Here is an 18,136-nt window from a genome sequence, read left to right on the forward strand (position 1 = left end):
GTCCCTTAAACACTCTCTTGAGTGGTTCTTCCCACATTTAGGACAAGGAAGAAACCCATCTGTCCTGGGTCATTTATTTTGCCAGCTTTCCTATTCTTCTTGGGTTGGAACTTTTTCTTGTCCTCACTTCCCTGTTCCTTGTAACATATACTTTCTCTCTCTCTCTCTCTCTGTGAAGTAGAGGATGGTTCACTGGGTACCGTTGAAGATAATCCCTCAGCAACAAATTTGTTTACATATATTTCTGCCCTTAAAGCCTGCGCTAAAGCTTCGCTGTAAGTATGAGGGGGCTCGGCTCCTATCATCACATCACGGGCTATATCCAACCTTAAACCATGAACAAATTTGTCTTTCCTCAACTCCGGAGTATACAATATCTCGAGTGCAAAACGAGCAAGGGAATTAAATCTAACGGAATATTCTTTCACCGTACTAGTCCCCTGCTTCAAATTGATGAACTCTTGAATCTTCTCATGTACCCGATCTTCTGTTCGGTACTCAGCCTCAAACAATCTCCTGAATTCTTCCCAAGTCATCAAGGCCATGCCATGAGTCCCTTCCATTAATTCCCACCAAATCCGAGCATCACCCCGAAATAGGAAACTTGCATACCTAATCCTTTCTCTATCGGTCATAGGAAACAATGCCGCCGTTCGCTCCATGGACCTAAACCATTCCTTTGCCTCTAACGGGTCCGTAGTACCCCTAAACTCTGGCGGCTGATATGGGCTTGGAAGCCCATAAATCGGCTCGTTCTGATTTTGTACTGTCTGAGGTACCGACTCGTCTCTTTCTTGCCTTACGGTCGGCATTCGAATAGGGGTTTTCGCTCTTTTCGGTTCAGCTCTCCCCTGACTTTCCGCTAACACTTGCTGTACAATATTACGAATTCCTGTTCATCAAGAGCTGGAGGAGTAAGTTCTGGTGGGTTAGAAGTTTCTCCCTCACTCCTCACATTCTTGCCACTCGCTCGAGTTCTACATCTCATCTACAAAACAACTACATGTGATCAATTCAAACAACACTTAGAGTAAGGAAAGAATTAACTTACAACGGTCGGCTACCGGACGTCGTGGCTGCGAGAATAGCACACTGTCAAATCCCAAAATCTTGCTTTGATACAAAAAATGTAATAATTGCTTTCTACTAAGATACTCATAAAGTACATATAATAAAAATACATGTATAGTAACAAAAGTAGTTGGGCCCAAATTTTTTCTTTTATCAAAATATATACGTTCTTTACATAGTACAAAATCTCATGTACAAAACCATCAAAAATAGTAGACAGTGTAACTATTGCTCCTCGCTTGCCAACGTCCATCCGACCGCATCCTCACCTATTTCCTACAAAACATAGAAAACAACGGGGTAAGCACAAACAATGCTCAGTAAGTAAATCTTTTACTCCTCTATCCCCGTAACTCTTTTCTTAATTATTTCCTTACTTACTCTCTTCTCATTTTCTTTCTCTTCTTATTCTTTCTATTCTCTATCTCGGTTTCTCTATTTCTCACAATTCTTTTCTACTAATTCTCTTTCTCTCTCTCTGTTCTTTCTCATGCTCTCTTACTTTTTGCCGACTGGACTCGATTCTGCATGGATTCGGAACCCTTGGCCATGTGAATGTATTCTCTTTCTCAGGTACTCTCAGGTATAGCCCTCATCCGCATGTACTCTCACAGGCTATACCAATTCTTTCTCTCATGCTCAAGCCGCTCTCTCAATGTGGCGTACATGTGGGAATACTCTACCCATCACTCACGGGTTCCCCATCGCATAACCTATTCTCTTCTTTAGCACTTCTCTTTCTTTTATTCTTTCTTTCTCTTTACTCTTAAAGTGCTTTATTCTTAGAATTCTATACTCTTTCTCAAGCTATTATACAAATACAAAATATATGCATGTGGATGGCTCATGCTCTTTAAATGCACTCTTGAAATGCAAATATGCAATATTGCAAGAATTTAAGGTTCCCTACTCATACTCATGCTTCTCTTAAACATTTCATCAAACAATAAGTATGCATACAAAAACTCTTCTTTAATTATAACTCTACTTCTCTCTTTAACCATCCAAAATGGGAGGAAACTCCCTTGTATAATCATAATTCCTGTCAAGGAAAAGCACTCCCAAAAAGTTTACTCAAAACTCCTCCAACTTCAACTCAGCCTCAATCTCTCATCACACATCCAAAAACACGTCTCATAATTTAAACATATCCAACAACCATAAATAAGCACACATCTTATCTTAATTTCTCAACAAGCATAAGATATATATACATAAAGAACTCAAGTGATTTCTTGAACCTTAACCTGAATTGGATTTACTTACCTTGTGCTTGAGTGACTCCACTAGAATCTCTTTTCCTTTGGTAGATAGTCCTCTCTCTAAAACCTTGAACAATAATACTATAAGACTTCAACACTTCTATAAATAAATCTCACATATATAGCAAGAAATCTTACCTTAGGGTGCTTTGGCTTAACTCTTTACCAAAAACCACTCAAAAGCCCTCTAAAAGTCCTTAGAAAATTGAGTGGAAAATTGAGAGAAAATGAAGAATGGAAAAGGAAGTGGAAGTAGAGAAATGAGGGGTTATTCTAAGACTAAATCCTTAATATCTCATTTTACAAACATTCTTTCCCATTTTGCCCTTACACTTTCCTAGAAATTCCATCTTTGTCCTTTAATTCATTGCAATCACACCCCCAACTCTAATACATTCTCCATAAAATTTTCTTACATTTAACTCCCTACTTTAGCTGCTAATTAGGGGTAGAATGGTCACTTTGCCTCTAAGGAAAATTATCTAGAAACTTCACCAAACATGTCAGACAGCTCTTCGCCACGAAGAAAAATTACAGAACCTCGTCGCCGTGGCGAAGATTATTCTTTGTCTCGACGAAGTCTGAAACACCAAGATTTTGCCAAATCTTTAAAATTTTCAGGGCAACCACTCAACCAAACCAAAACACTAATTCAACTAAGGGTCAACCAAACAATATTAACAACATGTAAACTCAATTAAGGGCAAATCAATGAACATTTAGGCAATACTACATACTTTAACTACGTACCTTAAGTGGGCGTTACAAAGCATAATAACCACCATGCAACAAATACAAAATACAAACCAAAAACACATTAATAAACTAAACACTTACTAAAAACAAACACACCAAACAAAAGAAATAGACCATCAACAATGCAACACAAACCAATTATTTGTGTTCTAATAAGGCTCCTAAACTTGAACTTAAACCTCTACCTTCACATTTAAAATATGTTTTTGTAGATAAAGATGCTTACCCTGTGATTATTTTTGCATCGTTGACAGATTTGGCGGAGAAGTCACTACTAGACATTCTCAGGAAGCATAAGAAGGCTATGGGATGGACAATTGTTGATATCAAGGGAATAAGCCCTTTCATTTGCATGCATAAGATCCTCATGGAAGAGAATTTCATGCAAACAATACAACCGCAAAGGAGATTAAATCCTGCCATGCAAGAAGTGGTACGAAAGGAAGTGGTAAAACTACTCGACACAGGTGCTAAACGTCTTTTGCAGGTGAGTGAGCTTGATGAATTTCGTCATTGGGCATACAAGAGTGCTAGTTTGTACAAGGAGAAAACAAAGAGATGGCATGATAGGCACATTGTGAAAAAGGAGTTCAAGTTGGGACAACAAGTTCTTCTTTACAATAGTCGTCTTCGTCTTTTCCCAGGAAAGCTGAAAACAAGATGGACAGGTCCATATGAGGTAATTCAGGTAACACCTTTTGGAGTAATTGAGATCCACCATGGAAAGAAAGGTGAAACGTTTAAAGTTAATGGACACCGTTTAAAGCACTATGTTGGAGGATGTTTTGATCCAAACATCACATCCGTCCAATTTCTTGAATGAAGAAAGCGAAAAAAGTCAAGCTAACAACTCTAAATTAGAACTATAAATTTTTTCTTCTTTTCTCTCTTCTACAATTATTTTATTTTTGTTTGACTTTGTTTTTATTTTTGTTTTGTTATCGTCAGAACAAGGAACAAGTTTGGGGAAAGCTTAAGTGATAGAAGAAGAAGACAATTTTGAACAAAATAAAACACAGGCTACCCTATGTTACTTTACACAACCGTGGCCATGTTAATGGATAAAAAGCTTGCAGAGTCCAGCTTTCACCATGGGGTACCCTGTGTCATTTTACACAGCCGTGGCCATGTGCCAAAAAAAAAAAAAAAAAACTCTTCTTTTTCAGGGAAGTTTCTATCTTTTATTTTCCATATTTTATGCTTTGTTTTTCTTTTTCATGCATTGAGGACATTGCATTCTTTAAGTTTGGGGGAGTGGGTAGTTTGGTTTGTGTTGCATTGTTGATGGTCTATTTCTTTTGTTTGGTGTGTTTGTTTTTAGGAAGTGTTTAGCTTATTTATGTGTTTTTGGTTTGTATTTTGTATTTGTTGCATGGTGGTTATTATGCTTGTGCTTTTGATACAATGCCAAGCGAAACTTTGTGATATCCCCAAAAAAAAAAAAAAAAAAAAAGTTGCTATTTGTGATGAACTTTGTAATAATTTGGAGTCGTGGTAGTATCAAGTCATTGAAAGGATTCAAACATGCTCATATCTTTAGGAATGCTGAAGAGTATGCAATTCTAGATGGTTGTGCAAATTCTGGTTTATTACTTGACTTTGTTGTATATTAGCTAAGCCTTGTCTTCACTCCCTACAAAAAAATAAAAATAAAAAAAATTGTATATACAGTCTTGAAATAAATTAACTATGCTTATTTGTTTGTTTTTGAATGAACTACTTCGCTATTTCGAGCTATTTAGTAACCAGGAGTATTCATGAGCCCCGTGTTTACTTTTGCGTCAAACCTTAGCTTGAATTATGAGTATGCAAAGCACTTTATGTGTTGTGACATTGTTGAGTAACCAGGGGCATTCATCACAAATGTGTGCATTTGTGTAAAAAGGTGATGTGACAATCTAAAGAAGCTTATGAAAAAAAAAAAAGAGAAAAATAAGTAGGGGGTTAAGTATAAAGTCTTGGTAAGGCATGACTAGGTTGGGGAAAGATTAGAGTTGCACAATTAGCTGGGTTGTATATTTGGATGCATGAGAATTATTTAAAGCATGTTTGCCTTGTTTCCTTGATTTTGGAAATGCTGTGAATCCTTGATGATTGTTGAGTTTGTTTTTCTGATATTTTCTTTACTCGGGGGACGAGCAAAGGATTAAGTTGGGGGGAGTTGATAAGATGCATAATTTGAGTATTTTTAGGGTTGTTTTGATGTTAGTTTAGTTAACTTCTCATTTGTTTCTGTTGTTTTGATGTTTATTTTTGTTAAGTTTGAGATATGAATGGTTACCTATTGATTTGGATAACTTTTGTGTTTTTCAGGCTTTGATTGAATAGATTGGAGTATTGGAATAAAATTGGAACTTAAAGCTTGAAGAAGTTGAGATTACCTAACATTCTTGAAGGCCACGGCCATGCCTTGGTAGTTCACCATGGCCATGGTGGTGGAACAAAGATAAAACAAAGAGACTAGAAAGCACCACGGCCTAGGCTATGGTGACTTAAATTTGACCACAGCCAGGGTTTTAACAGAAACTATTAGGGCGTTTTTATCAGTTTTTCTTTCCTTTTTCACTTAGGACTCTTTTGGGTATTTACGTAAAATTGACATTAGTTGTCAAGCGATGAATTTTGCATATTTTTGAGAGGAGAAGACACATTCTTAGGGCTTGAAGACTGAAGATCAAATTTAAGATTTTGATTTTTGTTTCTTTTCAAGTCTGAATATGTTTTTCTTTCTTCTCTATTTATTCCTTTGTTCTTAGGATGGAGTAAATCCCTTTTGCTAGGGGAGGATGGAACCCTGATTATGTTTTAAACCATTTTTATTCTTAATACCAGATTTATGTTTATGAATTTGTGCAAGAGTTTAGGTTTAATGCTTTATGAATGTTGGATTGATTCAATTACCTTGATGATGCTTCCAATAGAGAAGTTAGGGTTTATTGCTTAATTCATATTTATAATTGTTTTATGGGAATAACATTGCATACGATATTAAAACTAGAATTAATCGAATAGAGATTTTAGGATTAATTTGTGGTCCATCTAATTCATAACCGAATAGGACAAATTAGTCGTAAGGGATTGATGAATTTATGCTTCTTAATTTCAGAGTAACTGATGCGTGTTTTCTACAACATGCAAAACTAGCAAGTGCACTAGTCGCTCAAGTAATAGAGTGATGGGTAGGATATCGTTCCCACGAGGACTGGTAGCAAAGCACTAAGTTCCCTAACGTTAACAAGTTGAAGCAACCGAAAATCTTGGATTTGTGGGAGCANAATTTATGCTTCTTAATTTCAGAGTAACCAAATAGGGATCTGTATTAAGTTGAATATTATGCCTGAATAAGGATAATTGGCCTTAGAAGAATCCTACCAATTCATAGCACAAACGAGTATTAAAAGTAGTTGTTAAGCATAATTAGGGGGAAATCTATACCCTAACTTCATTAATATTGCAAAGTTCTTCACATTATTCATTTGTTTAATTTAGTTATTTTTAATCCATTACTTTTACACTCTAAAATTTTGTTTTCTCAAATAACGTGTAGGTAGTTTTAGGTAATTACAAATAATTGTTTTGATCTTTGTGGGACGATACTCAACTCATCACTTTATTACTTGAACACGACTAGTGCACTTGCTAAGGTTGATTTAGTTGCATCAACCCCCAAATAATGTAGCTGTCCAGTACATCTTCAATTGGATCAGGTCGGCAAATTCAAACTCAATTTAATTTTAATCCACAATCCTCAACTCTCTCAACATGGCAATACAATGCATATGTTGCACGAGAGAAAATAGCAAGATTCATAATTGCTACGGACTCTCCCATTTGTTTATCTGAAAATCCTTATTTTATTCACATGATTAAAACTGCATTTTGTCCAGCACACACCCCTGTTAGTAGAAGTACAAGTAGAAGAGATATACTAAAACTTTATAACAAAATAAATAATAAACTTAAAAACAAATTTCAAAATTTTAGGAATATATTTATTGCACTTACATCAGACATATGGGCTTATAGATCAAAAACAGATTTTTTAACTGTCACAATACATTTCTTATATCATAATTGGCGTTTACAACAAAAATTGATGGGTTTTAAACCATTATATGAAAAACATAGTGCTGACACTATTTATTTTACAATTCTTGAAGTTTTGCAAGAATATCTATTAACTGATAGAGTTGTAGTGCTAACGCTTGATAATGCAGCTGCTAACACTGCGACAATCTCTTTATTTGAAAAGAGATTGGATATGCGTGGTGAAGGCAAATTTTTTCACCAGATATGTGCTTGCCACATCATCAATTTGATTGTTAAAGCAGGTTTAGATGCTATACATTCGAAGATGGAAAGGGTGCACGTGGCTATTAGATTTATCATCAGCGGTAGCAATAAAAGATGGCAGGAGTATGTCAAATATTGTAGGCAAAAGGACCCACCGGTTTGCCGTTTGAAGTTATGTACGGACATGCCTCTCTATTGGAACTCCACCTACTTAATGTTGGAAAAAATTTTGCCAACTGCAAGACAAATTACAGATTTTGTCAACCGGAAGAACTATCCAGAGGAAGTTGTCAGCTATGATGATTGGGCAGTTTGTGAACTTTTTTATTCATTTCTTAAAAAATTTTATGATTCTACTAATACATTAAGTGGTATTTATTATCCGACTATTAATTTTGCGTTAGATATTTTGCTTCAAATTTCTAAAACTTTTGCTAAATATAGATATAATGACTTTTTAATGGAAATTGTTTCAAAGATGGAAGAAAAATATGAGAAATATTGGTTAGATATTCCATTCTTATATGGATTAGGCCTTGTTGTAGATCCTAAGTTTAAATTACATGTAGTTAACTGTATAATTACTGAGATATACCAACATTTAGGACATGATTATACGTCTTATTTAACCGACTTTAAGCAAAAATTGGAAAGCCTTTTTTCTTTATATCAAAATAGGTACAATGGAAGTGGAAGTGGAACGTTCAGAAGAGACGATCAGGACCCTGATGCAGACCTCCATCAAGGATCGAGCAAGTGGACGTATATGGAACATGGCAGAAGTAGCAGTTTCAGCTCGTACATACATGGACCAAATGAGTTGAATTGCTACATGGACTTGTCCTACATGACGATGAAGGAGAAACGTGAGATGGATTTGCTTCAATGGTGGAACCAACATGAAAGTCGATTCCCCATTGTAGCCCAAATGGCACATGACATTTTATCTGTGCTGGTTTTTACAATTGCATCCGAGTCATCATTTTCAACGAGTGGCCGGATTGTTGAAGACAGAAGATGCTCTTTAACCAATGAGATGATTGAAGTGATAACGTGTTTACAAGATTGGACTCATGTAGAGAGAAGACTATAACAGCACCCTGAAGATCCCGAACTACTCGAACTCTTTGGGAACACAGATTGTAGTGATTTAAATATTGTTGAAGATGAAGATAAATAATTTAATAATTTAATTATTTATTTGTGAAGCGTGATTGTGTGAATATTACATTTATGTTAAAATTAACTATTAATTTATTATTTTTTTTAAATTAATTAAACTTTTAAAAACTTACTAATCTACCCCTAAAAATTACTAAAACCCCCTACAGAATTTCATTTCGCCCCTAAAATATATATATAAAAAAAAAAAGATAAGGGGGGAAAAAGAAATTTTGCAGGCCCATAGGACCGGTCTTAGGCCCATAGGACTGGTCCGTGTCCTAAAATTGCTCATGGGCCTGGGACTGATCCCAAGCGAATGAACGACTAATCCCAAATGGGACCAGTCCCAAACAGGCCCAACCCCAAGCCTAGGCCCGCTTGGGATTGACCAGGTCTACTTTATATCTTGCTAGAAGATGGAAAGGAAAAAAGCTCAATTATGCTATTGCTAAGCTTTGTTTAGGAGCTACGGTGTATTGGGTTTGGAGGGAGAGAAATAGTTGGATGTTTGGGGGAGAGTGTAAGGATATCTGTTCTATTATTGATTCGATCAAATGCATTGTGAGAGAAAGAGCTATGGACTTTAAAAACTTCAAGGCCTCCTTTACTAATAGGACTGGCGGACTCATGGAGCCTCCCTAGGGTTGCTTCAAGTCCTCTTCCTTTGTTCCCGCTCTGGTCGATCGATGCCTTGGATGAAGATTAAGTTGGTTTGGGTTCTTCTTTTGAGTTTTCTTGTGTCTTCTTTTGTTTTGCTAAGCATTGTTTCTAACTAAGGGCATGTCCTAAGATTGTAAAACAAGAGGAGTGACTGTTACTGGGCAGCCTTGGTTAAGGTGTGCTTTCATTGTTTGGTTTTGTGTTGGTGCTTTGTTTTGCTTTTAGCTTTAGGTGCCTAGTTTAGTTTTTTGTTAGTAGTCTTAGTGATTACTTGATTCTTTTGAGCCTAACCTAGGGCTTGTCCTATGGTATGTTGAACCTTTTTAATATGGCCTTTTGTAAATTCTTTCCTTTTCTTATGAATACTTACCAAAAAAAAAAAAAAGATTTTCTCCTATAAATAAAGGCGAAATGTGCGACCAACTGTTATGTGCAATAATGGAGTTGGAAAAATGGTGATACACGTGCATGAGAATGAGAGTAGCCTTCTTAAGTTGAATGAAGAAGCCAATTAAAAGATTAAATATTTGCCTCAAGCACTTAACAAAGGGTCAAATGGAATATTAATTAAGAAAGAAAAAGTCGAACAATATATTTAATTGGAAACAAACATAACACCTTCTTTGCTTTGTCAAATAATTAAAAAATCAATATAGAAGATCCTCAAGATTGTTGATGAAATCTGCAGAATCTTGCTTTCCTAAACTATACAGATATCCTAAAGATTTGCCTCTCAATCGCCTTCTATTTAAAGCCCAATTGCCCTTTTCTTCAATTTCATCATCATCATCATCATCATCTTCATCTCTTAACATCTTCTGCCTCTTCTACCTTTATTTTATAAAAGAAATATTTTCAATACTATATCTATCCAATTTTCAATCATGGGTGTGGCTGCTGGTGATGCTCAACCTCAGTTTCATGTTCTTGCTGTTGATGACAGCGTTATTGACAGAAAGTTGATTGAAAAACTCCTTAAAACTTCTTCTTATCAAGGTAACAATTTGGTTCTTTAATTTCTTTTTCTTTTTTTATTTGCTTGATTTTCCAGGGAGTCTTGTGTTGAAATTAATCCAACTTTTTGTATGTTTTTGTTTTCAACAGTTACTGCTGTGGACTCTGTGAGTAAGGCCTTGGAATTCTTGGGGTTGTTGAATGAAGAAGATGATGAGAGAAATTCAGAATTTGCTTCTGTCAGTTTGATTATTACAGATTACAGTATGCCAGGAATGACCGGCTATGATCTTCTCAGAAAAATCAAGAATTCTACATCATTAAAAGACATTCCAGTTGTGATGATGTCATCAGAAAATATTCCTTCAAGAATTAACAGATGTTTGGAGGAAGGAGCTGAAGAATTCTTTTTGAAGCCAGTTCAATTATCAGATGTAAGCAAGCTTAAGCCTCATCTCATGAAGGAAAAATCAAAGGAGATTCCCGGCAGATGTTCCAGCAGTAGTCAACAACAATGTTTCGGGCCAGCGAGCTCCATCTGTATCTAAAACCTGGCTTTGTATAGATTGCCAGATCTCGGTTACGTCTCATTTCTGGTTTTAATTGTGGATGACATTGTTTGCATATATAGCAGTGCTATTTGTATGCACAAAGCTATTTGGTCATCAATGCGCGGCCTGTGGTTCTGCTAATTAGGGTCATAATCTCCATAGTTGATGCTCCTGCCTTTCCAAGAGTTTATATGCCAGCAACGACCAAAAATTGCTGAACATAGAAAGGTAGAAGATGGACAATAATTAAATAGAAGAACATGAAGTTCATTTCGTCAGAAAAATGCTCCAAAGACGGACGGCAATGTGCTGCAAATGCAAAGCACTCTTAGCTTCATGGTAGAATTTTTGAAGCTAAGAAGATGGTTCTCACACCCAGTTCATTGTAACTAAAATTTTGTAAGGATACATTATGAGGAGGCTCCATGTGTGACAGATTACAGAAGCTAGTGACTAAAGGCGACCACCTTTTTCTCATTTTTGTCTCCAGAAGCTCTTGTATACAGTAACATAGATTCTCACCTCTAAGCCATCACATATTCATTAATTCCTGAAATCCTATACGATATTAATTATTCTCCCTACTTTCTATTAATTTCTTGCACATTCCACCAATTCTTCCTAAACAAGAAACCTGAAAACTTTTAGTGTCAGAGATTAATCCACGAAAATTAATGAGAGAGAGAAATCAAATCCTCTTATTCATTCTTACCAGTTGACTTTTCCATATTCACAATATGTATAATATTATTGCTCTTAAATAGTTATCAATGGTGTATCCATATGTTCATAAGCCACCACAAAAGATATACAACTGAAGACTAAAGAATTTCCTAATTGATCTTCGAGAATTCTGAGTAGGGAACATACAATCAATCGAGAAGCTAAAAATTTAAATGATAAATGTATGGGGTTTTGAATTTATACCCATGTAGAACTCAACTATTTTCAGTTTTATTAATGAATTATAAATGTGTGTTTTGATAAATCGAATCTATATCCACTTCACATTTAAGTTTCTACTTCAAATTAAACCAGTCTTATTCCACTTGGATTGATTTAGAAATTGAGTTGTTGCTTTTTCGTTGATTTGGAAATTGATTTGTTTCTTTTTCGGTCTGCATCTGTGTTCAATTTCAAGTTTTATGCCGGAACACGACTCAAAGAGCAGTTGTCACCATCACTTGGGTTTATTTAGTTTGCCTAGATCAAATGGGTTATAATTGGGTTTGTTTTAGTTCTTTTGGGTTTCTTCCTAGCTCAATTAATCTTATTCTCAGCGAACCCCAATCGATTTCCTTTAGAGTAAGCCCATTTTCTTGGCCCAATAACCAATCCAAATCTAGCTCTCAAAATAATTAAGCATTCGCCTTGGTATTTCTGAGTACCCGGCCCGGCCCGATTCGAAAAGGTCAGGTTTTACCCGTTGTTAGGAAGCTTGGGCTTGGGATTGACTTTAAGGCCCACCCTCGGGTACGGGGCAGACATGGGTATGTCTTCAGTCCCGACCCAGCCCGGCCCGGCCTAACAATTTTACTATTAATTTTACTAAATTATCCTTATATTATATATCTAATTATAGAATTATCCTACATATATATCAAAAAAATTGAAATTTATTAATATGTGGTGAGCATTCAAAAATAAATTAATATTTAAAAACTGTCTCTAGAATTAAAAATATATAAAAAATTGAAATTTATTAATATTTAAAAATTCACATTATAAAAATGGATGGGCTTGGGTAGGACCTGAGATTACAAAAGACCTGTCAAGTTGGGTTTGGGCTTTACCTGTCATCCCCGTGACGGGCCCGAGCTAGGACTAGGCCTTTGTCATGAGGTCGGGCTTGGGCCCTGGCCAAGGGGTACCCAGTCCCAGCCCGGCCCGGCCCATTGTCATCTCTATTCACCTACAGTATCTAGTATCTAGGTAATGTTACCATCAGTTATACAACTCCTTAGACAATAACTCAAAGATTGATTGAAACGTAATCTGATAATGGTTATAAATGGTCTAAATTTTCCCTTATAATTAATCACTTACACCTCCTACCAATTTAGACCTGGCAAAACGGGCGGGTGGGCCGGGTACGGGTAGGGTCCAAACGGGTACAGGCCCAATAGGGGTCGATGTATACAAGTCCAAAATATTGGACCCGTACCCTACCCTACCCTATACTGGTACGGGTGGACCCGCGGGTACCCGTTTTTTCTCTCTCCATATTTTAATTTTCAATTTCACCCCCAATAATTTTCAATTATGACAGTTACACCCCCAAAATTCCTACAATTTTAATTTTTTACATTTACACCCCCTAAATCAACTACTCTAAATGCAATTCAATTTAGAATATAAACAAATAGGAACCAAAATAAACAAATAACAAATAAACAAACAATAACATATAATACAAAATTACAAATACCAACCAAAATAAACAAATACATAATCATTAATACACAATTACACATAAACAAACAAAACAAGTCAATAAACTATAAATACCAACTAAAATAAACTAATACATAATCCAATATTCAAGAAAAAACATTCTTAGAAGTAGGGCTATGCAAAACCGGGTACCCGCTCCGATTTTAACCGAAAACCGGGTACCCGAATATTCGGGTACCTCTAAAAAGGTACCCGCTAACCGATCCGATTTTAAAATACCCGGTTTTGCGGGTACCCGAAAATTCGGGTCACAAATCGGGTATCCGATTTGTGACCCGAATTTGATTAAAAATTTAAAATTACAGTATTACACAGCAGACTGCACCAACTTTGAAATTCATTTGTGAAAAAAAGCAATTTTGTTTACTCATACTATTCATTCATTCAAGAATTTGATTTTTTCTTTCTTTCATGCTTTCGTTTTTATTGAATGAATTGATTGAAGGCATTTGAATAGAAAAGAAAAGCAACAGTTGGTGGAAAAATTTAAAGAAAAAGCATGGGAAACCTCCACTATCACCTTCTCCAAAAGCACTTTCACATGACTTGCGTGTGCTTCTCTCAGCAATGGAGAATGTGAAATCACCTAACATATTGCATGGGTCACATTAACCAACCCTATTTCTATTTCTATTTTAATTTCAAACAACACACATAATGGAAGAGAGATAATAATAGAGTTGATGACCCAAAACCCTGTAACACATGAAAACATTTATTAAAAAGTGTTTTCAGTTTTTACGGCGCCGACGATGGTAGTGCAGAAAGGTGATAGAGCTAGAGCAAAGTGAAGCCCAATAATTTGCAGTCTCAAGAAGAAAATTTCAGTGGATTAGTGGAGAATTTTTAGACTTTAGTGGAGAGTGAAGATTGCAGATGCAGACTGGAGAATTTGAGAGTGAGAGAGATGAGTGTGGTTGTGCGGTGCAGATGCAGACTGAGATTGGAGAATTTGAAAGTGAGAAAGATGAGTATTGAGTACGGCTGTGCGGTGCAGATGCAGACTGAGACTGGAGAAGGCGAGAATCTGAATTTGAGAGTGAGAGAGATGAGTTTGAGTGCGGCTGTGCGCCTGTGTGCAGGTCCTGCAGAACTTGAGTACTTGAAGTTGACGCAGTGACGAGTTTTAGTTTTAGGGCATAAGGGATTTCAGATTTGTTTCAGATTTTGGGCTTTTGGCTTTTGCGGTTTTGCGTTTTGCCTTTGAAAATTGAAAGTCTGCGTGTTTTTTTTTTTTTTTAATAAAACCGGGTACCCAGTTTTCTAAAATTAAATAACCAATACCCGAACCAAAAATTCGGGTATCTTATAAAAATTACCCGAAATCGACCCGAATTTTTGGGTTCAGTTCAGTTCGGTTACCGTGTTCGGTTCGGTTATCGATTTTTTTTACACAGCCCTACTTAGAAGGTTGGTTAGAGTTTTCAACTAAAAGGTCCCTTATCTTCTCATTGTAAACCTCCAACATGCTAACAAAAAGCTCATATCTCATGACACCAGTTCTGTCTTTGGAAATATGAAACAACTCCTCTAAAGTCCTGTAGTTCACTCCTCTATTTTCAAGTGTACCCTCCATTGTAAATGTCTTCCCAGTTCCAGTTTGTCCATATGCAAATATGCAGACATTATAGCCATCGAGTACTGAAGTCACAATAGGTTTAGTTTGTGCAAAAACAGCCTCTGCATATATTAGAAACCCAGGATTAAATATTTAAATAGTTCAATATCCATTATAGCAATTGCTTTGCATTGTAAAAATCATTCATGAGATCAGGGATTACCTTGATTGTCCTCGGGCTTAAACACAAAATCAAACTTGAATTGCTTGTTAGAAGAATCAGAAGAAACAATTTGTAGCTCATTTTCTTGAGAAGAGTCAAATTCAACAACAGAACTGGACCCATTAGTAATTTCAGCTTGATTTAAAGGTCTACATCGGCAGAAGACCCTAATATTGCCTTTCAGCTCAATCACTTCATTATAAAGCCACTTTCGTTCAGAGGACTCATCTATGTATTTCTTTTTTAAAAGCTCATATTCATTACCTAATACCAAAAATAGCAATTAAAATCACTAAAACAAAAGAAAGATAAAAAGGCGAGAAACAATTGCCAAAATCAGTATCTGATACTCACTGAGATTATGAAGATTGTCTAAAACACCAGGGCCAGGAAAACAATCAGTATTCATGTTCTTCACTTGATCTGAAGACTTGAGTGATCTCTCTTCAAATCCTATAACATAAAGCATCAACATTAATCCCGAAACCAATAAAAAAAACAAAAACAAAGAGAAGACTCTAAATTTTACAGAACTTGATACCAAACAGAGCAATTACCTATACTAACAAATAAACTGAACACAAATCGTTCATTTTCTGAAACTCAATTGCCCAAAATAAGACTAAACTATCCTACTTCTGTCAACAAGAAATAAAGTGAAAGTGATACAAGAAGCGCCATTATACCTTAATCTTATTGCTCAAACATATAATCTTCTGCAATATTGGAAGGGTTGGCCCTTGAGCTAGAAAAATTTCTCGGTTTGTGTTTGATAAACCATCCTAATCCATGAAATTGCTACTCTCTTCAACTAACTCTAAAGCAACAACAAAACCCTAATATAAATATTCAAATTACAGAAATAGAAGAAGCAACAAATAAAGCAGTCAAAACCCTCACTTCGGTCACTAAAGATCTTAAAAAATAATTTCTTTAAATCACATGATTTCATCTTTTAGAGACCCATTCGAACATTAAACGAGCTCAGTAGCCGATCTCACTGGTAACAAAAACAAGAACCAACTCCTTCAATCATGACGACGATGACAGAGAGAGGAGATGACAAGCCGACGAGGATGAATGACGGCGATTGGCGATGGTGGGTCTGGGAATGGGATCACGGTTCACAGATGAGAGTGATGATTGATGATGACAATGATGAGTGATAAGAGTCTACTGAAGTGAACACTGAACAGAGTGATGAGATGAGAGATTGAGAGATTGAGAGAATGAATCAGTGATAGTGATGAGAGATTCAGAGGCGCGAGAGAGAAGAGAAAGTTTGTTTTAGAGTTGGGTGGCGTTAGTGCCTTAGTAGGTTAGGGACTTAGGGTTTAGCTTTTAAAAAAACGGGTACCCGCGGGTTTACCCGTGTAACCCGTCAAAAAATAGGTCGGGCTGGGTACGGGTGGGAATTAAACGGGTCCAACATATTAAACCCATACCCTATATTTTTTACCCGGGTACGGGCCGACCCGCGGTCTACCTACCATCAAGTTTTGGTGTTAAATTAATCGAGAGAAAGGCACAAAGTTGAAAATTAAATTATTTTGCAAAGTAAAAATATAAACACTAAAAAAAAAAATACCATATATATATTTTTGTAAATTGAAAATTCAATAATAATTTTTTTAAAGGAAAAAGATAGTTGATTCCAGCAATCTAAGAATTGTGGTTCCAGATATCTCTAATATGTTGTGGAAGTGAATTTTTAGAATTGAGATGGATTAAGTGAATGTTGAAATTTATGTTAGGGAATTGAATGGATAAAGTGAGGAATTTATGTTACTTGAAATTATCAAGTTTTTTTTTTTTTTTTTTTTTTTTTTTTTTTTTTTTTTTTTTGCAGGATAATGACATCACCGATCCAACCTATTGACTGGACCGGTTAACACTCAACTCGAGACCCAATAGCCTTACCAGATCAATAACCCAGTAAGTTTCACAACATTGCTTATGCCATTAGGCCGAACGACATGCACACACCCATTAGTTTACATAAAGATAATTTGGTACCCAAAAGATTTGAAAATGACAATTACCCACTTGTTGTCCAAATCTGTTAGTAAAATCCGTTTAACTAAGGACAATATAGTAATTTTATATCCATTAATTTTAAATTAATCCATAAATCCCTAATTTTTTTTATCCTATTTTTTTATTTCATTTTTCTCTTCTCTCTCTTATCTTCTTCTTCATCTCCCTTCTCTTCTTTCTTTTTCTCCGTCTTTTCCCTCCTCCGCTTCTCTTTTTTCCTTTTCTTCTCCCTCTTTTCCCTTCTCCTTCTTTCCTTTCTTCTCCGTCTTTTCCCTCTTCCCCTTCTCTTTTTTCCTTTTCTTCTCCCTCTTTTCCCTTCTCTTTCTTTCCTTTCTTCTCCGTCTTTTCCCTCCTCCCCTTCTCTTTTTTCCTTTTCTTCTCCCTATTTTCCCATATTCATCCAGATTCGCCAAAAAAAATCACCTCCCATAAATATAAACACAATTGAAATTCATCCCCATCTTAACACCATATTCAAAATTCATTCTCCGTCTCAACTTCATAATCAAGTTGAGGGAAAAAGTATATCAAATTTATATATTATTGATTGATGGTGTGTTTGCTTCATCATTTGGATTCATTGATTATGTGTTTGTTTCATGAGGATAATTAGTTTGTTGACTGAGTGTTTGTTGCCTTGAAAAAATTAGACTAGGTTAATAAAAATTGGGGGAGGGAGATGGCAAAGGCGGAGCTGAAAAATTAAAACTGGGTTAATGAAAAATATGGTGAGGAGGCGGTGGCAGAGAAGGTTGAGGCAATGGCTGAAGAAAAAATGGGGGAAAGAGAGGAGGCTATGGCAGAGAAGGTTGAGGCAATGGCGGAAGAAAAAATTGGGGGAAAGAGCCTGGGAGAGAAGGTTGAGGCTATGGCGGAAGAAAAAATTGGAAAGGAGGTGCTAGCGATATGGTTGAGGCAATGATGGAAGATAAAGTGTTTTAATTGGATTATAATTTTTGATAAGGAAAAAAGAGATGGGGAGGAGGGAAAAGACGGAGAAGAAAGGAAAGAAAGAGAAGGGAAAAGAGGGAGAAGAAAAGTAAAAAAAGAGAAGGGGAGGAGGGAAAAGATGGAGAAAAAGAAAGAAGAGAGGGAGAGGTGAAGAAGAAGATAAGAGAGAGAAGAGAAAAATGAAATAAAAAACTAGGATAAA

General features: G+C 36.0%; 1 protein-coding gene across 1 annotated transcript; it reads left to right on the forward strand.

Moving 5' to 3' along the window:
• Positions 1-9,853: 9,853 nt before the first annotated feature.
• Positions 9,854-10,708, forward strand: LOC116106605 (two-component response regulator ORR9-like). The gene is made up of 2 exons (XM_031392973.1): positions 9,854-10,202; positions 10,311-10,708. The coding sequence occupies exons 1-2, from the start codon at positions 10,091-10,093 to the stop codon at positions 10,706-10,708; spliced, it is 510 nt and encodes a 169-aa protein (XP_031248833.1). The 5' UTR covers positions 9,854-10,090.
• Positions 10,709-18,136: the final 7,428 nt, after the last annotated feature.

Source organism: Pistacia vera, unplaced genomic scaffold (assembly GCF_008641045.1).
Source record: "Pistacia vera cultivar Batoury unplaced genomic scaffold, PisVer_v2 Contig117, whole genome shotgun sequence".
Lineage (NCBI taxonomy): Eukaryota > Viridiplantae > Streptophyta > Magnoliopsida > Sapindales > Anacardiaceae > Pistacia > Pistacia vera.

Coding starts and splice junctions, on each gene's coding strand:
- LOC116106605 (XM_031392973.1), top strand. CDS start 10,091: ATGGGTGTGGCTGCTGGTGATGCTCAACCTCAGTTTCATGTTCTTGCT. Junction 10,203..10,310: donor TAAAACTTCTTCTTATCAAG/GTAACAATTTGG, acceptor TGTTTTCAACAG/TTACTGCTGTGGACTCTGTG.